We start from the raw sequence: 25,202 nt of genomic DNA, 5'->3' as shown, positions 1-25,202 counted from the left end.
CATTGGCTCATAGAAACGTCACTTTATCTCTGCTTTTATGTTCACGTGGTGTTTTCCCTGGGTGTATGTCTGGGTGCAAATTTCCCCTTTATTATAAGAACACTAGTTGTATTGGATTAAGGTTCACCCTGATGACTGCATCTTAACTCATTACTTCTGTGACCCTGTTTCTAACTAAGGTCATGTTCCAAGGTACTGGAGGGTAGGTACTAGGGTTAGGATATATATGTGATTTGGGGGAACAGAATTCAATTTGTAACAGATGGATTTGATGGCTGATTTTGTGTGTTTCTAAAATTTCAGGAGTGGGGCGCCTGGATGGCTCAGTGGGTTAAGCCGCTGCCTTCGGCTCAGGTCATGATCTCAGGGTCCTGGGATCGAGTCCCGCATCGGGCTCTCTGCTCAGCAGGGGGCCTGCTTCCCTCTCTCTCTCTCTGCCTGCCTCTCCACCTACTTGTGATTTCTCTCTGTCAAATAAATAAAATCTTTAAAAAAATAAAATAAAATAAAATTTCAGGAGTGGTTTCAAGTCAGCAACCTATAGGTTCAAAATTAGTAAACACCTACTGCACTTTACAGTTTTTTTCTAGGTACTTTCACATACCTTGTATTCCTTCCCACAGCAAACAAATATATTTGTGTTTGTGCAGGTTGTTGAGATTCTGTAATAGAATAAAATAGAGCAGACTCTGTAGATGAGCAGGAACACCTTAGAATCTTCTGTTTTCATCTGGGTATGAAAAAGCATAATAAATCCCAGTCACCTGCATGAAGAGTTTAATTTACTTTAATCAAGCTCAGTGGGTAGCAACTGTTGGCATTACACAATACGTGTATTGTCTCATGACTTGAAACATACCCTGTACTTTTGGATTGATGCAAGGGATTTGTCAAGGGTAATTTGACTCCTGTTAAATAAAATCTTGTACACTGACTTTTTTTTTTAGGTTTTATTTATTTATTTGACAGACAAAGATCACAAGTAGGCCTGAGTGAGAGAGAGGAGGGAGCAGGCTCCTTGCTGAGCAGAGAGCCTGACGCGGGGCTCGATCCCAGGACCCTGGGATCATGACTTGAGCCGAAGGCAGAGGCTTTAACCCACTGAGCCACCCAGGTGCCCCTATACACTGACTTTTGAACTTAGCCTCTTCCCTACCTCAGAGGATAGTCTCTCAGATGAAAGTTAGGTCAGACGGGTTCCTGTTTGTTTGGCAAAAGAAAAAAATCTTGACACGAAGGTATTCTTTGTTTTTAAGGTTTTATTTATTTATCTGAGAGAGAAAGAGCAGGTGAGCTTGAGCTGTGGGAAGAGCAGAGGGAGAGAGAGAACCTCAAGATGACTCCACGCCAAGTGTGGAGCCTGAGTTAGGGCTCGATTCCAGACCCTGAAATCATGATCCTGAGATCATGACCCCAGAGATATCAAGAGTATGAGCTTTTTGGGGATTGTCGTTGTTACTGTTGTTTTTAAAAAAAATTTTTTAGAAGATTTATATTTTTAAGTCATCTCTGTACCCACTGTGAGGTTTGAACTTAGAACCCTAAGATCAAGAGTTGCCTGCTGTACCCACGGAGCCAGCCAGGCACCTCTGTTATTGTGGGTTTCTAGATTCTGCATTTGAGTATGTCAGTTATACGTCAAATCGGTGTTCACAATATGTTCTTTCATTCCTTTATTCAGCAAAAATGGAGAGTAATCTGGAGGATGTTGGAGATTCAACAATCTGTGAGATATAATCTCCTCTGTGTAAGAATTTTTAGTCTTTGTTCATTTACGCATCCAACCTTTCTTCATGCTTATTGAGTGGCTCCTGTGTGCTTGTGTCCCTTTTTCTGTGTTTGAAAAAGTGATGCGACAAATAATACCTGCCTTTGTGGGCTTGTGTTTCAGTGGGGGGAAAGAGATGAACATAGAAGAAGGGGATGAGCGTCAGGACAAAGGCAAAAAGATTAAGGGGAATTGGGCATTGTTGGAGGTGGGGAGTTAGGTAGGCACCACCTATTTTATTTATTGTGTTTTTTATTGTTTTTAAAGATATTTATTTATTTATTTAAGGTTTTTTTTCCCTTAAACTTAAGTTTTTTAGTTTTTTTTTAATTTTTAAATAATCTCTACACCCGACTTGGTCCTCCAGCCTCCAGCCCTGGGATCAAGAGTTGCACATTCCACCAACTGAGCCAGCCAGACCCCCATCGTGCCACCTCTTTTAAATAGGCCGATTGTAAAAAAAACTGACATTGAGTAAAGTTAAGCATATGGTGTCTGGGACGGAGGGGACAGACAACCTACTCTCTTGCAAAATCTCATTTGGACCCAACAGTCATTCTGTAAGAGCACGTGTTAGGATCCACATTAAGCTAAGGCTGAAGTTATTCAGGATCAAGTCCCTGGGAAATAGTTCTAGAATTCCAGCCTTTTGATGCAGCATGCAGCTGCCTAATTGGACAGACGTCTCTCTGTGACTTTGTTCATAGGAACCTTCTTGGGCTTCTTTCTCAGAGCCCTCCCCCCCGCCCCCAGCTTTTTTGCCAGCCTGTGTGTACTAGAAGGGCTATGGCTGTATCTGGCTTGCTCCCTTGGGTCTCCAGCTCCTAGCTGTTCTTTGAATAAGAAGGATAAAATACGGTTCCTGCTTCCTGTAGAGAGAGGATCAGACATCCAAGCCTGCAGATGGGAACACCGTTCCAAGGGGACTAAGACCAGCTTCTTCAGGGTGGACCAGCTCAGCATCTGGCTCTGGGTTGGAATTTGTGGAGTGCTCTGCAGCTGGGGCTCACGTGCATGGGCTTCTCATTTTTTCTGTGGCCTACACTAAATAGTCCATTGTTCATCAAGGAGAGGGGAAATTGATTTCAAATTACTCCTGTATTGGTTAAAAACCAAACTGCCACAAATGCTTTATGGGAGCAGGGAGAAGATAGGGCCAGGGTTTTAGCTGCACTAAAACCTGCTTAATTAACCGAACACTGTCTCTTACGATGTGACAGCAGGCGTGACCCCGCTTCTGCAGAGGGGCTTGGTTTTCATGGCCATACTCCCAGGGCCAGGGGTAGCTTAGTCCTGGGAGGATGGAGGATTTATGTGTCGTGTGCTTCTCTTCTATGGCGTGCAAGCTTTCTTGGGGTCAGGTGCTGTTTGTGCAGGCTCATGAGAATGGATTGTTACATTCCCAGGGATTTTGTGAGCTGCTTATGAAATTAAACATAATCTTTTTTAAGCATAAAATTATGTAAACTTACAATTAAATTTTATAAAGAGGTAATAAATACCCTGAGCTCCTCACTTCCTAATTATATTAATTCCTTTTACTGTTATCCATGGTCTTGAGCTTATGTCTGTTGTATCCGTGTGGTAGGAATGCTGGACGACGGTGTGCTTCGGTCACCCCTTTTCTGCTGCACATTTAGTGATGTCACAGTGCTAATTTGAAATGAGCTTAAACCACAGAAATCAGCAAATGGTGCATCCAACCCCCACCCCCAGACCAGGATGGCAGAATATTTACAAATACACCTCGGACTGGGGCCATCCTTCATATTACTTTGTCAGGGCTACCATAACAAAGTACTGCAAACTAGATGGTTTAAAACAGAAAATTATTGCCTCATCGTTCTGGAGACTAGGAAGTTCAAGGTCATGGTGTCAGCTGGGCTGGTGCCTTTTTGGCACTTCGCAGAGAGACTGTCCCTTGCCACATCCTGGTTTCCAGTCCTTGCCGACAGTCCTTGGCGTTCCTTGACTTGTGGGTTCATCACTCTGCTCTCTGCCTTCATCTTCATTCGCGTGGCCTTCTCCTCACATCTGGGTGTGTCCTCCCACAGTCATCTTCCTTCTGTGCCTCTTGTTCCTTATTATAAGGGCACCAGTCATATTGGATTAAGGAAGGGCCCATCCTATTCCAGTATGACCTCATCTCTGTTTACACCGGCAATGGCCCTATTTCCAAATAAGGTCACATTTTGAAGTGCTGGGATTGGGACTTTAACATCATGTTTTCCTGGGGACACAATTCAACCCCTAACAGCCTCCAGTGGTCTTCTAATTCTTATTGGGACACCTTGCATTTGCCAGCTTAGATAACAAAAATAAACATAAGCGCCCCACATATGTAATACCTTAGCGACATACTACATACCAAGTCCCCCCGACCCCCACCCCTCCGTGTGTTCTCAGTGAGTCCTCTCAGCCAGCCTGTCATGTAAGTAGCATTATTCCCATAGAACAGGTTAGGAATTTGGTTGTGGGCAAATTGGAACAGTTGTCCCAGATGGCATATTAGGTATCTGAATCCAAATACCACTGCCTTTAGTCAACTTACCTGTCATGAGTCTTGTTCCCCAGAGCTCTAGTAGCTGTGCCAAATCCACATGGAGGGTTAATTGCAGCAGAGTAGGCGAGAAGAAGGAAGAGCTCATGTTTTATAAACTCTTGGCAGAATCAGGGACTAAGCCTGGTGCCTTCATCTATGAATTACCTAATTTAATCCTGATGCCAAATTTCTGAGTTGTTATAGTCTATGTAGATGAGAAAATGAACTATAGGGCGATAAAGTGAATTTTGTTCACTGGCCGGGGGCACAGAGCTGCTAAAAGGGGATGGTTGAGATAGGAGCCCGGGTCTCTCTGGACCAGAGATCCTTCTTGTTCGTGTTGCCTTTCAGCAAAGCCCACATCCAACAGTTGCTATTCCTGATCCTTCTCGTGGGCTGAGGTATTAGACATGTGTGTATCTATTTTCTCATTCAGTCAGTAAGTACTGAGAGAGCCCTAATGATGTGCCAAGACTGTGCTAAGGGGTGGGTTATGACGTGTAAAGAGGGACTCACAGCTCAGCTCTCAGAACTAGAAGGTTTTAGATTCCTCCACGGCCAAGCTTCCTTAAAAGCTCACGAGGTCTTCTGTCTCTGCCATTTTCCGAGTTGCAGACAATTCTCAGCCTGTCTGGCATATTTTGTTTTCTGTTGTGGTGTAATAAATCCCCATAAACTCTGTGACTTCAAACAACACAAACTTCCTATCTCAAAGTAACCATGGAACATGAATTAGTTGGGTCCTTTGCTCAGGCTGAAATCAAGGACATGGGCCAGGGCTCTAGTCTCATCTGAGGCTCAGGGTCTTCTAACTTCCAAGCTTGCAGACGGTTGGTACAATTCAGTTCTTTGTACTTGTAGGGCTGAGGCCTTAGCTTCTAAAAGCTGCCTGCTGTGTCTATCTCCATGACAGAGAGTCTCCTATTGGCTTCCTCGAGGCCAATAGGAGAGTGACTCTGCTGCTTCTAGGCTCTCAAAATCTCACCTGATTAGGTCAGGCCCACACAGGATAAATTCCCCGTTCTTTTTTTTTTTTTTTTTTTTTTTAAGATTTATTTATTTATTTATTTGACAGAGAGAAATCACAAGTAGTCGGAGAGGCAGGCAGAGAGAGAGAGAGAGGGAAGCAGGCTCCCTGCTGAGCAGAGAGCCCGATGCGGGACTCGATCCCAGGACCCCGAGATCATGACCTGAGCCGAAGGCAGTGGCTTAACCCACTGAGCCACCCAGGCACCCAAATTCCCCGTTTTTTAAACTGAAGTCAACTGATAAGGGACATTAACCTACAAAGGCCCTTTTTCTTTATCATTTGTGATGGCTAGAAGAAAACCATAGTTTTCACTCCTACTCAAAGGAAGAGGATTACATAGGATGCAATACAAGGGTGTTGGTCACAGGCCGTCTTGGAATTCTTTTACCAGATACTGTGAAGGACATTTTTATCCTTTTGGAGCTGGACCCATGTTATTTGCATATATCCCGTCCCTTACCTGAGCTCAGTATGTCCACATAGTTCATGAGCAAGTCAGAGTTGAAGCTTACTGAGTATTTAGACTGTGACTGGCTTAGTATGATTAGCATCTGCTCCACCAATCTGTGATTAGTATAAAGCATGCAGATTCTTTGTATAGAGTCCTGGTTCTCTGGCTTCATCTCCAAACCTCTGTTTTCGATTATTAAAATATTCTTCTTCTTCTTTTTTTTTTGAAAGATTTATTTATTTGACAGAGAGAGATCACAAGTAGGCAGAGAGGCGGGCAGAGAGAGAGAGGAGGAAGCAGGCTCCCTGCCAAGCAGAGAGCCAGATGTGGGACTCGATCCCAGGACCCTGAGATCATGACAGGAGCCAAAGGCAGAGGCTTAACCCACTGAGCCACCCAGGCGCCCCTAAGATAGTCTTAATTTAAAAAAATTGCATTTTCACTTGGGAGGAAGAGAAAGCAATACAAAGTAGGTCAAGCATATAGAAATTGCCAGTGCTACAGTACAAGGGTGTAGCAATGATGGGTTCAGGCATGGCTGGATCCAGATTTTCAAACCATGTTATCAGGCCTCTCCCCTTTTTTAATAGCCTCATCTGCTAGCTCTTGTGATGTTGATAGATAGCCACCCTCACTCCCCTAACACCTATAGGTTTATATGATATAATCTTATTTCGGAGGAAAGAAACTTTTCCTAAGTCTAGGCATCTTCTTACTCTTTATTATCAAGACCTGGGTCACACTGGGTTAGACCAGTAACCAGACAAAGCTCAGATCATGTCCCTGCACCACTATGACTGAGGTAGGAGTAGAAGCCCCACATTAGGCTCTTGCAATAGCTTTCTTTTAGGAAAGAGGGGGCTTTGCCAAGGGAAGAGAGAGGGAGTGTTGTCAGGTGAGAATTACAAAGACCCAGTTTGAGGCCTGGAGTGATAGATACAACCTAATGAATCATCTTTGGTAGAATCGGTATTCCTTAATTCTCCTTCCTCAACACCATAGCTGGTGAAACAGAAGTGGTGTGGACAGCCATCTGTGAAGTAATTAAAGCTTTGGGGAAATGGCGGTCCCCGGTAGCTTTTCATTTTAGTGTAAATCCTCTGTCTTCTTGACATGGGTCTCCTTTAAAGACTTAGGGATGTTGTCCCGAGAAAATGACACATGAATTCAAGAAGTCAGATCAAACTGTGTTCTTTGGGATTCATTAAAGCCGAAATGCCTGGAGCCCAATGCTAGCCGATGATGCATCAAACGCACTAAAACTCAGACGTCTCTCATTTTATAGGGTATTTCTTTACCACTAAAAGGCAGCTTCGCAAACTCTTTCAATCTTTTTTTTTTTTTTTTTAAAAGATTTTATTTATTTATTTGACAGACAGAGATCACAAGTAGGCAGAGAGGCAGGCAGAGAGAGAGGAGGAAGCAGGCTCCCTGCCAAGCAGAGAGCCTGATGCGGGGCTCGATCCCAGGACCTTGGGATCATACCTGAGCAGAAGGCAGAGGCTTTAACCCCCTGAGCCACTCAGGCGCCCCAAACTCTTTCAATCTTATATGACCTTTTTTGGGGGGTGGGAGGGGGATCTAAGGATGTGGCTAGAAATTTTTTTTTTTTTAAAGATTTTATTTATTTATTTGAGAGAGAGAGACAGGGAGAGAGAGCATGAGTGAGGAGAAGGGCAGAGAGAGAAGCAGACTCCCTGTGGAGCTGGGAGCCCGATGCAGGACTCGATCCCGGGACTCCGAGATCATGACCTGAGCCAAAGGCAGTTGTCCAACCAACTGAGCCACCCAGGCGTCCCTAGAAATTTTTTATTACTAACCAGCCTTAACCCCCGGCTTCTCTTTGGAATTGAATTCTCTGTGAAGAGGCCTAGACGTGGACCTTCCTCTTGGTGGGTTTTATCAGTTTGAGGGCTTACTGTTTGGTTTCTGGGATGGCTGATGTTGAGGTTGCAAACTAAAATAAATACCCTCTGGGCTCTGGAAGCCCATAGAGGAGCGAGGAGAGCCAGAGGGCATGGCAGAACTCCGGAGAAGTAGACAACCTCGCTCTACTCAGTTTGATTGTTACCCCGAGGGGATTTGAGCCAGTGTTGGAACATTCCACTATTTCAAGAGAAACCAGAGATTTTAAATTTCACTGAATTACTTCTGATTTAAAATTTTTCTAATGACTTTAGTTTTTATTACACCATGAAGGCTGAAGTAATGATCTTTTGGCGAGGCTCATCCTCTGGGTGGTCAGTTTGGGGCCTCTGGTGTGCATCTCGCCCGGCTCACAGGGCCTACTGTGGATGCTGTTTGATGCCTTGCAGGTTCCATTTCCTTCTTCCTCACAGAGCCTCAGTTTTGAACAGGGCTCACCCTGCCCTGTGGACCCTTGTAGCTGGGGAAACCTAGGTCCAGGGTTGGGTTTCTTGGGTTTCTATCCCTTACTAGTGATTGGTTTGGCATTTTGGCGGTGTGACCTGACTCTGTCCAGTGGAAGGCAAAGATGTGCGTGCTGGGCCCTCCCATGGAAAGCTGCATTTTCCCTTGAAGCCAGGGGAGCTGTGGTCCCTACTTGCCCTCAGTGCTATCAGGTGGGCCACCCACAACTATTGCAGCGTCTTGCTGTTAGGCTGAGGATCAAGTCAAAGTTGAGGACCAACCTGGATGGGAAGAGGAGAACCCGGATTGTTGTTGACATCCTTGAGGGGCCGAATCAACCAGCCCTTCATGAAGACTGCCCTTCCACTGGACTTCTTTTGTCTGTGATAAAATAAAGTCTTAGTGAAGGTAGCCTGAGTGCCTGAGAAGCAGACTAGGGGAGACGCCAGTCCATTTGTGGACCCCATGAACCATTGATGGTAAAGGATGCCTTTCCCGATGCCAGGCTAGGCTGTTACTGCTTCAGGGCCAGATGATAGAAGGATTTCTTCTTAGGTCTTTACTCTGATCCCTTGCTGTTGCCCCCTTGGAATATTGTCTAGTATAATACTGCATCTTTCTGTTGAGAAGGACGGTCTCCACGGGGAAGAGAGACCTCATCAATTATATGTGTCACGGGTGCCCAGAGTGGTGAGCGGACCACGTGTTTGCCGTCAATGGTTTGTGGTCAGATTAACCTGAACATGAAACTGAGGCCTTTGATTTCTTTAAAGGGTTAGAGAAGGATTAATGATAACTAAACTATGACCTTTACCATTTAGGAAAATTGTTCTTCAGGTTGATAAAATTGTTCTTCAGGTTGATAGACTTCATTACCTTTAAGAAAAGGAAACGTGCTCAGCGGTGTTTTGTATAATCCACAGTGTTTCAGGCTTTTAGAACAGTACAGAACAGAAAGGGGTCCCTGCTTGACCTTTATTCTGAATGTAAATCAACTGGAAGCACCCTACTATCTCTAAATGTTTCAGATGTTATTTTTTCTTCTTCTCCTCCTCTTCCTTCTTCATTTAACAAGGAATAACATTAAGAGGTTTTCTTATTTCTGTTGGTTTATGCAGATTATTCTTCCCAACCTTTTTCCAGCTGTTAAAAATTAAAGACTACCTTTCTGCTATTAAAAGTACAGATAAACTTGCCCATGCACAGTTGATACATTTATTATGATGATGATGATTATTTGATCTAGCTTGGAGAGGCAGTGAGCAATGTGCTTGGTAAGCAGTGTGAACGCTGATGCCACACTGGGTTTGAATCCCAGCTCTGCCACCTACTGGCCTTGGGTCCTTGGCAAATGGCTGGATTTTTCTGTGCCTCAATTTCCTGATCTATAAAATAAAAATAATTGTAGTGCCAACCTTGTAAGGATGTTTGCATTAACAATTTAATGCATGGGCCATTTTTAAGAGCTTGGAACAGTGCCTGATACACTCTAAGTGCTCTGTGTGTGTTTGCTACTAGACAGCGTCACAATAATGGTAATAAGATCTCTGATACTACGACTGGCTGTAGCATCAGGCTTTGTTAAGAGATTTTGGAACACCCGAAACGTTTGATAGATGTAGTGCCAGTGTTTCTGAGATTACAAGTGATTTATTGCTGGATATAAAAAAAATTGCCCTATGGAGGTAAGCTTGGGGGAAGGAGACTCTGTGGGGCAAGGATGCTGGGCTGTAGCCAGCGGTCTTCATAGCAGATGGATAAAGAGATTATATAGCGTGTTTGCGTAGATGGATTTGGCTGTGCTCAGGGTGATGGTAAGTACAGGAACCGATTGTTACTTAAGAGCCCCACACTAAAGCACGCGGCATTTAATAAGACAAATATTTCTCTGTTAAATGACCATTCCTTTCAAAGATGGGTTGTTCTCTCCTTCCCTTAAATGTTATTTATCCTCTTACTATCTCGTTCTCTTTCCATATTGCAAAGGCAGTAAGAGTATTTGATCAGAAATCCTAATCATTTTGAAATCTTTAAAAGTATGGGGTTAAGAGCCAGTGAAACCTGGACCAGAGCTCTAAAGGCACCATGTACTACTGTGACCTTGTGAGGACCTCATGAGGGTGTTGGACAAGCTCTGTGGGGCTCAGTCTCTTCATCTGTGAAATGGGTGTAACTGTTCCTCGGAACGTGGGTCTGCGGATCAAAGGAATCATGTATGTAAAGTGGCTGACGGACCTCACGGTACGTTCATCTTTTTTTTTTTTTTTTTTTTTCCTTTTTCATCTTTTCCCTGCTTTGTTTCTAACTCCATCATCAAACTTTAAAGCCTTTTGGGGCACTTTTTGTACATATGTTGTGTTGTTTCTGCTGAGTTTTCTGAGAAGGGAGCCTATTTAGAAGGTAAAGAACCATTTTTCATTTATTAGTAACTATATGTGTTTTTCGTGGGCCTTCAGTTTATTTGGAATTGTTTTCCTAAAATTTGTGGCTGAATGACGGCAGGGATTGCCAGACTTTTTCAACAAAGAGCCAGACGGTAGACGTCTTTGACCTTGCACGCCATATATCTAGGTTGTTTTATAGCTCAGAAATAGATAGGCATGGCTGTGTTCCAATGAGACTTTATTTATGGACACTGAAATTTGAATTTCATATATTTTTCATGTGTCACAAAATATTCTTCTTTTGACTCACCCTAACCATTAAAAAGTATAAAAGCCATTTCTTTCTTTTGTTTTTTTTAATATAAAAACCATTCTTGGTTCGCAGACCATACAGAAAGAGGCCATGGACTGGAGTTTACCAACCCCGCCATGAAGGTTTTGCTAAAAGTATTTTATAATCCAAGCAGCAGAGGAGGGTGTCATTTACAAAACTTGTCTGGCCAGAGTCTTGGAATGGGAAGCATCTTCTGTAACATTGGTGGTGACTTTGCAATTTGATCGGATTCCTGTGCTGTGTTCTTGGATGGCCTTTGCCCAAAGTGAGGTATATCCGGTTCAGTGTAGCCCAGGGCCTGTTTCCAATTAGAAATGTTAATGCCTGGAGCCTTAGTAGCTGCTAGGCCTGAATGGCTTGATTGCCTCCCTGAAAAGCTGTTAACTTCTCCACTGCTTTTGAAAGGGACTTGAATTTTATACATTCTCTGGCCTATTTTGTTCCTTAGGTGTTTTTTTCCCCCCTCTGTCTTCTCTGCATTAAAGGTGCATTAGTGTATTCTCAGTGCAACACTTCAGAGTTCTTGGAATGGGCAGAGAGCAGTTATAACCCATAATAGCAGGATAATCAATGGAAAGAGACAGATTGCCAGGTTGTAAATCATGTGAGAGAATTTGATGATATCAGCTTGGGGGGGGGGAATGGATCCTATTACTCCTTCTGAATTCTCTGGTTCCTGGAATTAATTTTTTTTTTCTTTCTTTCTTTCTTTTTTTTTTTTTTTTTTGTACTTGTAATCGTTTGATGGAACAGACTTTGGCATGAACGAGAGGATGACAAAGAACAGGTCAGCTGTGTCCCCTCCATTCCTAGGATCCTGCTCACCCCTGTATAATTTCCGACCTGTGGCGTGCAATGCTGTTTCTATAGCCATAGTCCGCACTGCAGAGTGGGATACACTTAGACTGTCAAAGACTTGAAAGAGCATTTATTCCTCCATATTCAAAAGTGAAGAAAATCACAACCTTTAGACCAGGACACTCAAAAACCTAGCAGCATTCTATCAGATGCAATTACTGGCAGTAGAAAGCAAAGAGCTTGCTTTTTTTTTTTTTTCCTCATTTTTAAGAGACATAAACTGTACCTTTTACTTTCTGACTTAATGCAGAGAGATGAAAATATGCTAAAGACATGGATTTTCTTTCTTTCTTTCTTTCTTTTCTTTTTTTTTTTTTTTTTAAAGGCATAGACCAGAGGCATTTTGGAACCTTTCATCTAGCAAACCCAGCTTCCCTTTAAGCAGAGCATCAGGATCGCTTCAATATTTAGGTATTAATATTCCCTTGTGGCTCAATTAGCTCCTTGAGATGAATTTCTCGGCACTGCTGTCACAATGAAAGAAAGACATGCTGAAGTGTAAGAGAATTTGTGTGTTTCTTAGATTGGAAGGATGTGTTGAGTCAAATGAACATCCTCTCAAGGTTAAATTATCTATTTAAAACCTCCCAATTACAGTGCCAGGTACAATCTTTGATGAGATTCGGGGAGAACAAATGACTTAATCGGTGGGAGAGAAAGTCTCTTTGTATAGAGGAAAGCGATGAAATCAGAATGAACTGGACGTTGTTTATTTTCTGGGGAAACAGTTGCTTCAATTGAACATGATTTCATATCACTAAAACATGAAATGTTATTGGGTGACTAAAGGCCCTGGAATAGAAGAGGGTGAGGGTCAGTTCTTGCTCTCTGTGCTTTAAAAAAAAAAAAAAAAGAAAGGAAGAAAGGAAGGGGGGGATGGGGAGGGAAGGAAGGAAGGAAGGAAGAATTGTGAGTTGACTGGAACAGAAAACTACCAGCAATATACTGTGACCTCTCTGTGTGCCATCTCATCCATCCAAGGAACTTGGATGGTGAATATAGTTTTTTTTTTTTTTTTTAAGATTTTATTTATTTATTTGACAGATAGAGATCACAAGTAGGGAGAGAGGCAGGCAGAGAGAGAGACGGAGAAGCAGGCTCCCTGCCGAGCAGAGAGCCTGATGTGGGGCTCGATCCCAGGACCTTGGGATCATGACCCGGGCCAAAGGCAGAGGCTTTAACCCACTGAGCCACCCAGGTGCCCCTGAATATAGTTTTATTTAAAAGGTAGTCTCCTGGCCTTCTGGAACAATCACCCAGGTCCTGTTGCTTTTACTCCACATTTTACTTTTTTTTTTTTAAGAATTTATTTATTATTTGATAGAGACACAGCGAGAGAGGAAGCACAAGCAGGGGGAGTGAGAGAGGGAGAAGCAGACAGGGAGCCAGATGCGGGGCTCAGTCCCAGGACCCCGGAATCATGACCTGAGCCGAAGGCAGATGCTTAACGACAGAGCCATCAAGCTGCCCCTTTTACTCCACATTTTAAATGTTGACTCCCTCTAGCCAGTGTTCTCCGTCTCTTCTTTTCCTGACTTTGTCAAGGCCACTGTCCTGCCGGAGTTAAAACAATGACCAGCCCTTTTGAAGTGTCTCTCTGCTTTCAGCAATATCTTCCTGCTCATTACACATGGCAAAATCCAGACTCTCACCTACCGGTCCTGCCCTATGCAGTTACTCACTTGGGGTAATCCTGATGGTGTAGTAGCTGAGTCTAGACCCTGGAGCCAGACGGGTAGGTTCAAATCCTGGCTGTGTTACTAAGCAGCCTTGTGACCCAGATAAGTTACTGAAGCCTTTCTGTGCCTCAGTTTGCTCACCTTTAATGTGGGTGTAATAATAATTCTAGTTGATAATACTTAGTAATAATCCTAGGTAAAGTTGTGAGGAATAAGTGAGTGAAAATATGGAAAGAATTTAGACCATTGCTTTGCACTCAGTAAGCACTGTGTCAGAGTCCGATGATGGTACTGTTTTGTTCTAAAATTAGCATAGTGATTATTATCTCTTCCTATTGGAGTTTTGTGTTCTGGCTTCTTCTCTTGTATATCCCAACTTAAATGCCCTTTCTGAGTGACTGTCATCATCCAGCTTCTGAAAGGTCCCACCCTTTCCATCCATCACCACCTTGCACTCTACCCATTACAGGTTGGAAAAGCTTTTTTTAAATCATAGAAAAAAAAAAAAGCAACAACAAATATGACACCCCCCCCCCCCCCCCCACGAAACAGGTTGAATTCCTTGCCAGGCTGATGCCCTGTCTTCTCTGAACACTTTTATGTGTGTTTTCTGCATGCGTATCTCCTAAACAAGGACATTCTCCTATCATGTCACCATCCACCCATCAAAATCAGGAAATTACCTTTGATACCATACTCTCATCTAATCCTCAGGCCTCATTCGAATTTGCTGAGATTGTCCCAATGGAAAAAGGAGCCATTTGGAATCAAGGGCTAGTTGTTAGTCTCCTTGGTTTCTTTTTTCTTTTCTTTCTTTCTTTCTTTTTTTTTTTTAAGATTTTATTTATTTATTTGTCAGAGAGAGTGAACACAGGCAGACAGAGTGGCAGGCAGAGACAGAGGGAGAAGCAGGCTCCCTGCTGAGCAAGGTGCCTGATGTGGGACTTGATCCCGGGACACTGGGATCATGACCTGAGCCGAAAGCAGCCGCTTAACCAACTGAGCCACCCAGGCGTCCCCTCCTTGGTTTCTGGAACAGTTTCTCAGGCTTTCCTGGACTTTTATGACCTTGATAATTTTGGAGATAACAGGCCAGTTATTTTATATATTGTCTATCAATTTGGGTTTGTCTGACGCTTCCTTACAATTAGATTCAGGTTATGTGTCAGGGCGGGAATACCAACAGAAGTGAACCCTTCCATTGCATCCTGTCAGGTGGCCCATGATTTCCATAGGTCCGTTGCTGGAGATGTTCCCTTTGATCATTTATAAAGGCAGCATGTGCCAGACTTTATTGTAGAGTTACGCTTTTCTCTTTTGTAGTATTTTGTGGAATGATACTTTTAGACCCTTCCTAAACTTTCAACTTGTTTGTTTTATCATGCCAGTTTTGGACTCATGGATTTCTATTTATTTAGCAGGTTATCATCTTTTACCATTATTTTGATGCTCAGATTCTCCCCTTGTTTAGATAGCGGGAGTTCCTTCCAGCTGATTCCCCTGTCCTTTGACGTGTGTTGCCATCATTGTTCGTCCTTACTTTTTGGAACAAGAAGTTCCAGGTTCATCTTGTGCTTTTGCTGGTCCCAGGCCTGGATTTGGCTACGTTGCTGAGGAGTCAGGGAGCTGAGATTCCTTTTAGGGGAGAATGGTATTTAGAAACCAAGATCTGGGCATTAGGTGTGTTCATTGCTTGTGAGATGTTATGGCTTCCAGACCTGTTCAGTGGACACATCAAAGGATTATTTTATACACACACACACACACACACACATATGTATATATATGTGTACATTTGTATTTATTTCTCTATTTTTATGTATTAAAAATTGTAAATTCATTACCTCCAATTCCATTTCAACAACACATGGTTCAACTTTGTTTTCTCATTTCTGTATTCATAACTACTTTCTCTTGACAGTGAGTAAGCTGGTTTCCATTATCTTAAATATATTTCCTTATTCAATCATCCCACCCCATGCCAGGCCACTCTTTCATAAAGACACTCTGCTCAACTCGGAGATACCAACACTCCATGCCAAGCCCTTCTCCTCCTCAGGTATAGATGTCCTCTTCACCACACTTCTGGACAGATGGTACCTTTGTGCAAAGAAAATGGTACCTTCTCTCCCTGGCAGAGAACAGCCCCATGCCAGGGCATCTTGTGTGGCAAGTGGTGTATGTAGGCTACTTTTCACTTCTCTTCATTGACTTATGCTGTACATCAGGTACCCACATTTTATATGGCGGTGCTGATGACTTTATCCCTGACTATGCCGGATTGGTTGATGGTGGGCTCCTAACCTACCTGGGGACTTAAGGTGCTGTTGCTGCTCTCTCAGGGATGCTGCTGTGTTGAACCAAGGAGGTTTGAGAAAGGGTGCTACCGGTAGTTGACTTCCTGCCATTGGCACGGGAAGGCAGAGAAAGCTTGGTTCAGTAAGAGGGAATAAAGTAGATGGACAGAGGGGCTGGAGGCAGAGGACTGGTGGAGGCTTCATAGAGGGCTTGAGAGCCTGTTCCTAGTTTGTATCTGAGGCTAGATGTATCCCTGCTCTTGGAATTTGAGTGACAGTCTCATATTTTTGTAATAAATTTGCTCTTTAAAAAAAAAAAGATTATTTATTTATTTATTTGAGAGACAAGAGATCACAAGTAGGCAGAGAGGCAGGCAGAGAGAGAGAGAGAGGAAGGGAAGCAGGCTCTCTGCCTAACTGGTCGGTCCAGTTAGGGCGCCACCATGTAATCACTCTTCTGTTGCTTCTGGATAAAACTGGGGCTTGATCTGTGTGTGATTCTATCAGAGTATTAGAGACCACCTAAAAGGGCATTTCTCTCTCCTTGCTTTCTCTTGGCCTCTTGTACATAGGAAGTTTATTTTCAAGAAGATAGTGTTAATCAGATACAGAACTTCTTCCAGGAACCAGATGGCCTTCATTTCTTTCTTCCTGATTAGCTACATAAAGCTAATTGTCCAACTGAGAGAGGCTTAATTTTACAGGCTTTCATGGGAGGCACACTTACTGTTTACAGCTTTCCACCCCCTCTTGCCTTCTTCGCCAGAGGCTCTGCTCCAGCAGGGAAGCCGGAATCCAATGCTAACAAATTTTGGAAGAGGTTAGATTTTTACAAGGAGTCACCGTGTCGCGTGAGAACAACTTCTCTTTCATCCTGCAGGTTAAAGGTGTGCCTGTGTTGTTCTTAGGCCCTCCGTCCTCCGTCTTCTCTGTATTTATCTTATTTTAGAGGGTTTTGACTGACACTGGGAGTTTGTATGGCAGTGTTCAGATAATGTCGGCATTAATGTTCTGTAGGCAGGGAGAGGGCTGATTGTGCTGGAGACCATATTAAGGAATTGTAATCTAAAAATTACACTGAATTATAAATGTGTGGGGACACATTATTATAACTAATTATGAAACGTACAAAAAGGCCAAGTGGTACTTGGTAAATCTTGTTATTTCTTGTGGTGGAAAACTATTTTGCATCAGTGGAAGTATTACACGGAAGCGTGGTGCCTTTTATGCAGAGGAAAGATAATAGTGGCTGGGATACACCATCAGCCGTGTGCTGGGTGAAAGATGGCAGGCTTAAAAAATCCATTTGTCTTTCTGGCAAATTGTCTTAACATAATCCACATGCCTTTCTAATTTAAAATAGGAGAGTTAAACAAAGTTTATGCTGAAGTTACATCCATTAGGAAACTGGTGCAACTCACCAGTTTACAGTCTCCCAAGCCGAGACTCCCGCGTTAGAAACGTGCGTGCGTCTCCTTCTTGTATTGAATTGTGAATTCACATTGCATTCCCTTGCAAGGATGTGCCATTTTTAATTAAGACTAAAACATGGTGGGGTATTCTAAATTAGGCCTGATTATAATTGCAGATGGCAATTGAGCTTTTGGAAGCTGGTTTCTTTAACTGTTAAATAAAAATTGTCTTTTTTAGTGTTGGTTTGCAGAAGTTCCACGGTGGTTGTTTAGGGGGAAAAAAACCCCTCAAAGCCTTTTCATCTCTTTGTTGACGTTCAACTAAATATCAGAGCGTATTCATCCATCTTCTATTGGGGGGCTTGACTCTGAAGAAATTTTTCTTAAGGGTTTATTAACAATTGAGTAAATGAAAAATTTTGGCCCACAAAGCCGAACTTTCTGGAAGCTTTCTGCTGATGAATATGGAAAACCCATGACAAATATTTTTCAGGTGGTGTTCTCTGAATAGTTTTTGAGCCAATGCAATAATAGAGTGACAGGTTTGGTGTCTTTTTTTTTTTTTTTTTTTAAATAAAAAGGGTACTTTTGACTGATAGAAGACTTTTACTGGTCAAAATTAGTACCGTAGCATCCCTTCTGTTTGGTAGGCTAACTTGATTTTGTTCAGTGTCCCAGAAAGGTTTATGGACATGATAAGACCATTGCCTGGGTGTTCAGTGGATTTTTAGCATGCTGTTCCCAGCTTAGAGGAACCATGTATACACAATTTCTGCCTGTTGATGGCACATAGACCCAGTAGGCCAGTGGTTGGCAACCAGGGGTTCCTAATTTTGCCCCCTGTCTCCCTTCAGGGGATATTTTGGCAATGTCTGGAAGCATTTCTGATTGTCAGGACTGGGAGGTGGTGCCACTTGGTAGGAGAGGTCAGAGATGGTGCTAAACATCCTACTGGGCACAGGACAGTCTCCCACAGGAAAGAATTATCTGGTGCAAAATGTCAATAGTGAGGCTGTGGAGAGACCCAGCAACAAACAGTGAACTCATCACGCTTCTCTTTGTCTTCCACAGTAAAGATGGGCCCAGATTTGCCACGGATCTCCTTGTATTTCATCCTCCCATTATAGCACTGGTGGGTAGTATATGATATTAAACACGAGTTGATAAAAACAGTCGTGTTTTCTGGAAGAATTCAGTTGGGAAGTCAAAGGTGAGCGGTGTGTTAGGGAAGAGCAAGAACTCTGCGACAGGACCTGTAGGGGGTTTGCTTCCCGGGGTTGGGTGACAGTGCATTACTCTGTTCCATCCCGGAAGTCGGCCTCAGAGTGGATGGCACACTTTCCTGTTAGCTCTTGTAAGCAATGACTTCCTAACAAGCTGGTGATGAAAGTCACATCGTAAGCAACGTCCCGCCGTAACGTTCCGCCTCCACCCTGGTTTCTGCCTAATGAAGACTGGCTGTGTACAGACCCCACTGCTTAATTTTGTTGCATTTTGTGTACACACCTCAGAAAATAAAGAGACCAGGCAACTAGGATTGAGTAGAATAATAAAAAGGACTTTCTTGAATGGTGGCACTTCTGATGTTATTTTCCTGCCTTACGTGACTGGAGGAATAAGGGGAGAAGGACGTCATGGGGCTTATAAACAGCTGATAACAACAGGCTTCATTTACATTTTGTAGCTTGTATCCCTCCCCCCCTTTGAGCACATGTGTAGGGAATTGAAATTGCAGTTTGCCTATTATGTGTTGGCAGTAATCTTTCAAAAAAAATTTTATGTTTCAAAATCAGGCAGCCAACAGCAGTAGCCAGTGATATATAGGGCTATTGATGTGAATTGAATTTGCAGAGGGAAAATGGGATTTGGTTGCAGTATGAACTCATAATGAGGTGGCCCCATAGATTTGTAATGGTCAGCCATTGTTTGTGCCCAGAATCAGCTAGGCATCAAATACCTTTCAAAGAGAGACTAAAATGCAACTTGAGCTTTTGTTGCTGCTGCTTTTTTCCCCCCTCTAGTTAATGGAGTGGTTCCAGAGTTGTGTCATTTCCTTGGGCTCTTGTGAGGGTACTGGAAGGTATTGGGTTCTCCTTTTGGGATCAGTGATCTTCACTGATCATTTTAAAAAAAAAATTTTTTTTTTAAGATTTTACTTACTTATTTGACAGAGAGAGGAAGAGAGGGAATACAAGCAGGGGGAGTGGGAGAAGGAGAAGCAGGCTTCCCACAGAGCAAGGAGCCCTATGCGGGGCCCGATCCTAGGACTCTGGGATCATGACCTGAGCTGAAGGCAGACGCTTAACCAACTAAGCCACCCAGGCACCCCGATCTTCACTGATCTTATTCACTGTCTTATCAGGAAAAAAATTGGACCCATGGCCCCAGCGTACGTCTGTTTGTTGATATTGGATATGTGGTCTTATACCAAAATGTTATGTGAACTATAAAACATAAAGAAATGGGACCCATGAAGTAAAAAGTGTTATGATAGAAGATTAATTTTTTTTTTCCTCCCGTCCCTAAGGAACCTGGGTGTGTAGCCCTTGGGTTCTCACTGCTGGAAGTGACAGGTGCTAGCTAATGTTGCCTTAGGTGACATTTTCAGATCATGGAGAACTTTGGGCTGCCCTTCTTTCCATGGAAGTGTCTTAATCTTGAACCTTGACTATGATTGTGTGGTGAGAGATGCTGATGGGATTGGATTGATACTAGACATTCAGAAGTGGTTTTCCTCCCTGGATACAGAGTGTAGGCTGGACTAGAATTAAGTCTACGGAAGTGGACAGCTCAGGTTCTATCTGGATGTTCTGTCTTAGAAGTTTACTTTCTGATTTATCTCAGTTATTTTTTTTTTCTTGTTCTTTTTTTTTCTCCCCTCCCTCCCTCCACCCCTTCTTTTCTTTTTTTGTGCCAGGGGAAACTGGGACACATTCTTTTCCATATATAGATGTTTTCTTCTAAGGTCTTCTCTCTGTATGGGGGGTTGAAGTTAGAATAATTATAGTATTTGAATGAGTGAATGAAAGCATCAATAGATGTATCTTAGTCTGAGCTGTCCTGGTTAGGTGATCTTGGTGTGTTCCTCTGATTCTCTGTTTTCCTACGTGTGCAGTAAGGATCATAGCTGACCCATGTGGTTGTCTGTCGGGTTAAGGAGGGTGCATTTGAGCCTTCACAGAGCTTGACATCAGGTAAATGCCCATTTCATTATGATGTGATTATTCTCTCTCTCTACAGTCCCTGTCCTTGGAATTCTTTTCTTTTCTTTTTTTTTAGGATTTTATTTTATTTTTTTAGTTTTTTTAAAAAAAGATTTTAGTTCTTTATTTGGCAAAGAGAGAGAGTCAGAGAGCCTGAGCTGGAGGAGGGGGACAGGGAGAGGGAGAAGCAGATTCTCTGCTGAGCAGGGGGAGCTGGACAAGGAGCTCAATCCCAGGACCCTGAGAACATGACTTGAGCTGAAGGCAGATGCGTAGCCAGCTGAGCCACCTAGGCACCCCTTAAGATTTTATTTCTAAATAATCTCTACACACAGTGTGGGGCTTGAATTTACAACCCAAGATCAAGAGTCCCCAAGCATGGTCCACCAACTGAGCCAGACAAGTGCCCCCTTCTTCTAATTCTTGAAAGTACTTCTTTTTTTTATTAGTTTTAATCTTTCTTTATTTATTTAGAGAGGGGGAGGAGGAGAATGAGGGAGGAAAGGGAGAGAGAAAAAGAGGGAAGGAGAGAATCTTTTTTTAAAAAAAAGATTCTATTTATTTATTTGACAGATAGAGATCACAACCAGGCACGGGGGTGGGGGGCGTGCGGGCAGGCTCCCTGCTGAGCAGAGAGCCCGAGGCGGGGCTAGATCCCAGGACCCCGAGATCATGACCTGAGCCAAAGGCAGAGGCTTAACCCACTGAGCCACCCAGGTGCCCAGAAGGAGAGAAAATTAAGCAGGTTCCATTTCTGGCATGGAGCCTGACACAGGGCTCGATGTTAGGACCCTGAGATTATGACCTGGGCCAAAATCAAGAGTCAGATGCTTAACCAACTCAGCCACCCAGGTGCCTCAGTTCTTGAAAGTATTTCTTGGAAGTCTCCACTTAATCTGGCCAAGACTGATTTCCCTAACCTCGGGGCTCTTAGACACCACAATGATAATATTTGCCGGGCCCAGTTATGCGATCATTTACTTAGGTGTTCTTTTACTTAGGTTTTTTTTTTTTTTTTCTAAGCACATTTGGTTTCTGGAGGATGGAAACGAAGCCTTCAGTTTCTTTTGTGGTTGGTTGCCTTCTCTTGCCTCGCTGTCCTGCAACCATGCTGAGTGAGTAATCAAAGAACTAATTCTTAGTTGTCAGGTGAAAAGGCATTTTTGTGCTGAATCGAAAGACTTAGGTTTGGGTAGACTCTGAAGACTTTGGAATTAGAGAAGGTGGAGGAGGAAGGGGGAGTGGGAAGGATTTCAGAAATGAGATTTTGCTAATTGTAATTAGTGCCAAACAGAAGTTGGTACACTTCTGTAGTTTTGTGTTGTCAGTCACTTTGGATGATAATTTTTTTTTTTTTTTTTGCTATTATTTTTAAGTGACAGATTGCAGTACATATTTTAGGACCTGCCACCCATTTTGATTTGAAAGATTATGTTGTTGGAATTTCAGACACTGCAGGTAAAGATCTAATTTTACTAAACAACAGGGATTTAGGAATCTTGTAAATTACTTTGCTCCTGCAACTGAAAGTGGTTTTCTCCGATTTCTTATGCAAATAATTGTAAATCCTGTAACCAAGGAGAGTAAAACTTTTCATGTCTTTTAGAATCTGTTTTCTGGTTTTGCTCATTCTGTAACAGTCTTAACCTTAATAGGCAAGAAGTATAAATTGTGTGGATTACCGAGCAAAGATGAAAGGTAATATATTTTGGTTATTTTTTCAGTTAGCAGACTGCCTCTTAATGAATCCGATTAAGTGCCTCAGTCACTTCCTTTCCTACAAGTTGTCTTTAGGAAGGCACATTTGCATCCCAAATGCAATACAGGGAGATGGTTCTTTTGCTCCTTTTACTGAAAGTAATAATATCCTTATCTTCCTGTTCTAGAATTGCAGGCATGACTGCCTGAAGCTGAACGAAAGACTGATTTCCAGCTGTGTGTCTTAATATCAGGGAAATACCTCACACCCATATCACACTGATGCGAGAGGGGTTCTTTAAGTGCTAGCAGTGTGATGGATTCTCACTGACTTAAGATTTGGCTTTGGAGAGGTCCTCTAGGTTTATTGTCAGGATCAAGGCAAAAATGGGATAGCCAACTTGCAACAGGCAGTAATGAGAGCCAGCAGCCAACTGGTGTTCAAATGAGTTGGCCCCTACCGTGTCTTGTTTTTAGGGACGACACTTCATTCAATAACCAGATCCTTCCCTGGTGACATTCTGCTTTTCTTGGCTGGGGAGGACAGGGAACCTGCATGGAGAATTCGGGGGAAAATGTGGGAATCATAACCTAGAGGCGGTGGTAGAGGACATTGAGGGGCTCCGGATTTCTCCTGGAAGCCCTGATGGGTGTGCGATGTGGTTAGGGGCGCTATTCTGCGGTTGTTCAGGCTGGTTTTTGTCGCCTTTGCATCAGGCTGGAGAATTTGAGTCCCTAGTGATGCTATCCAACATTGAGAAAGAAAATCTCTTTCAATTAGCAGAGACAAAGTATTGACAATGAAGTGGAGCTGATGCCTATAAATATAGACGTTCTATAATTGGAAAGGAGCAATTAAAGATGACTTGAAGAAAACTTCCAGTTGCTGTTTGTAGAAGCCAACTAAATGACTACCTGTGAAAGCCTTCACCTGTTTGAGAATTATAAATATCACTTGCACAAACAAATACCCAAGGGGATGGTAGCTGGCCTTGTAAGTCTATTCTTAAATCTTACTGCCAAGCCCCAGATGCATCCTCTAGAATTTCCTCAGAAAATACTCTTTTGTAATACATCAGAGGCTCCGTTGGGCTGACTGCTTCCTTGGGTGCTCAGAGGTGCTCAGTTTACCTGTGGAAACCCAAGAGGAGAAGCCACTGAGCTCAGGATAAAGCAAACTAAAAAAAAACCATTTCCTATCTTCTGATGGTGCAAATAGGGATGGTTGATGAGTTACAAGTAGAAGTTGTTGTCTAAGGGCTTCCAGGAAGGGTTCTCTGAAGGGATTTAGTCCAGTGGAAAGTATGCTTTTCTTTAAAAAAATTTTTTTTGTTTTATTTTCACATTTTTGCATTTCAGATGTGGTATACAGATGCAATGGCTAGGAACTACAGCAGCCATTTTGAGGCCATGAGGAAATGGTCAGGGGACTTGCAGAGATGGGCCGTCTTTGAGTTGCTGAGTGTCTACCTGCCGCCACTTATCTCCAGATATCTTGTTAGATGAAAGAAATCAACCCGTATGTGTTTAAGCTCCTGTAATGGGTCTCTGATAGCAGCATCAGAATGCAATTCCTGATTCCAAACTTCAGATTCCCCATCTACAAAATGAGGATGCTAGTACTATGTGTTGTGGGGTCATTGTAAGGACTTAATTTCAACATGTGCAACAAAGTACTTACCATCATGATTGACGGCTGCTACTTTTCTTTTGAAGTGATTGTTAGCATTTTCGCTTAATACATACCACAATAGGTCCATACATTCCTTTCCTAGGATTCCTAGGTAACAAACTACCACCAACTGGGTGGTTCAAACAGCAGAAATTGATTGTTTTATAGCATTAGAGATCAGAAGTCCCAGTTCAAGGTGCCTGGCACAGTTGGTTCTTTCTGAGGGCCGTGAGGGGTGAGTCTGTTCCAGGCCTTTCTTCTTGCCTGTAGGTGGTTAACTTCTCTCTGTGTCTTCATATCATCTTCTCTTTATATGTGTTTGTCTATAGAAATGTTCCCTTTTCATATTCCCATTCATATTGGATTAGGGCCCACCTTAATGGCCTCTTTGTAACTTGATCACCTTTGTAAAGACCCTATTTCCAAAACAGATCGCATTCTGAGGTACTGGAGATTAGGACTGCAACATACCCTTTTTGGTTTAACCAGTCATGGTACATACATATGTAACCTACTGAATTTTTAGTCTTTCATTCTTTTTCTCATTATGGAAGTTCTTTACAAAAATATCAAATACTTCTCAATGAAAAATTGCACCCCCCCCCAAATGTCCTGTTTTGTAAATTTTAATTTATACTTCTAGATTCTAGAATTAGTAAGGGCTCGTGAAAGGGCCCTTTGTTATAATTTTAGGGCAGGGACTGTCAGCTCTTATGTCCCTCTTGGATGTGAGTATTCACTTAGGTAGCTTTCAAATCCATGCCTAAGACATCTAAGTCTGCTATTAGTTATTCCATATTCTATAGAATTATTTTTTAAGAACACTTATTTATTTTTATTTGACAGAGAGAGAGAGTGCACAAGTAGGCAGAACAGCAGGCAGTGGGAGACGGAGAAGTAGGCTCCCCACTGAGCAGAGAGCCTGATGTGTGGCTCGATCCTAGGACCCTGTGCTCATGCGAACCCAGATGCTTAACTGACTGACCCACCCAGGTGCCCCTTCACAATTCTTTAGAATGAAGTCTCAGTGTGGTCACAGTCATACATGTTATGGGTCACTGGGTGCTCTTGGTGATTGATGCAATGGTAAGGGCCTTGAGCGTCCTCCCACAGTGTCCCCAGGACATACCACGTCAGGCTATTGAAAATATCTGTACCGATGCTTCTAAACATCTCAGCCTCCAGTGCAAGTTCCGTGGGGTGGGACTTGTTTAAATCAAATTCTGGTTATAAACATTAAAAAAAAAAAAGTGCTAAAGTTTATACCATTGGAGACTTTTTTCAGCTGTTTAAATCTGGAAGAGAAAATGTTAATGCAGTGTTCTTGCAACCCCTTTCTCTTTCCAAGTATGTCAGGCATGGAGACTGTTACCTCCTGAGTGAAGCAGAGTGGCTTATGTATGAAATAAATAACTTTCCTGTCCCGGTAGGGTTTTGTTTTGTTTTGTTTTGTTTTGTTTTTTGAAGATCACTTTTAAGCAACATTATGTATTTGTAGGGGCTT

General features: G+C 42.8%; 1 protein-coding gene across 6 annotated transcripts in view; it reads left to right on the top strand.

The window, feature by feature from the left end:
• Positions 1 to 25,202, top strand: part of PTPRG (protein tyrosine phosphatase receptor type G) — a gene marked incomplete at its 5' end in the record, with an annotated part of 700,341 nt that overhangs the window by 33,640 nt on the left and 641,499 nt on the right. For 3 of the 6 annotated variants that reach the window (XM_082727348.1, XM_082727349.1, XM_082727347.1), the window contains one exon: positions 21,352 to 21,443. The exons of the other annotated variants lie outside the window; for them this stretch is intronic. In XM_082727348.1, coding sequence (XP_082583474.1) covers positions 21,352 to 21,443 — 92 coding nt within the window. The remainder of the gene's footprint in view (positions 1 to 21,351; positions 21,444 to 25,202) is intronic. 6 annotated transcript variants of the gene reach the window in all.

This window comes from Mustela nivalis (genome assembly GCF_964662115.1).
Source record: "Mustela nivalis genome assembly, chromosome: 1".
Classification (NCBI taxonomy): domain Eukaryota; kingdom Metazoa; phylum Chordata; class Mammalia; order Carnivora; family Mustelidae; genus Mustela; species Mustela nivalis.
Note: the sequence above shows the minus strand (reverse complement) of the source record. Positions and strands in the feature narration are given on the sequence as shown.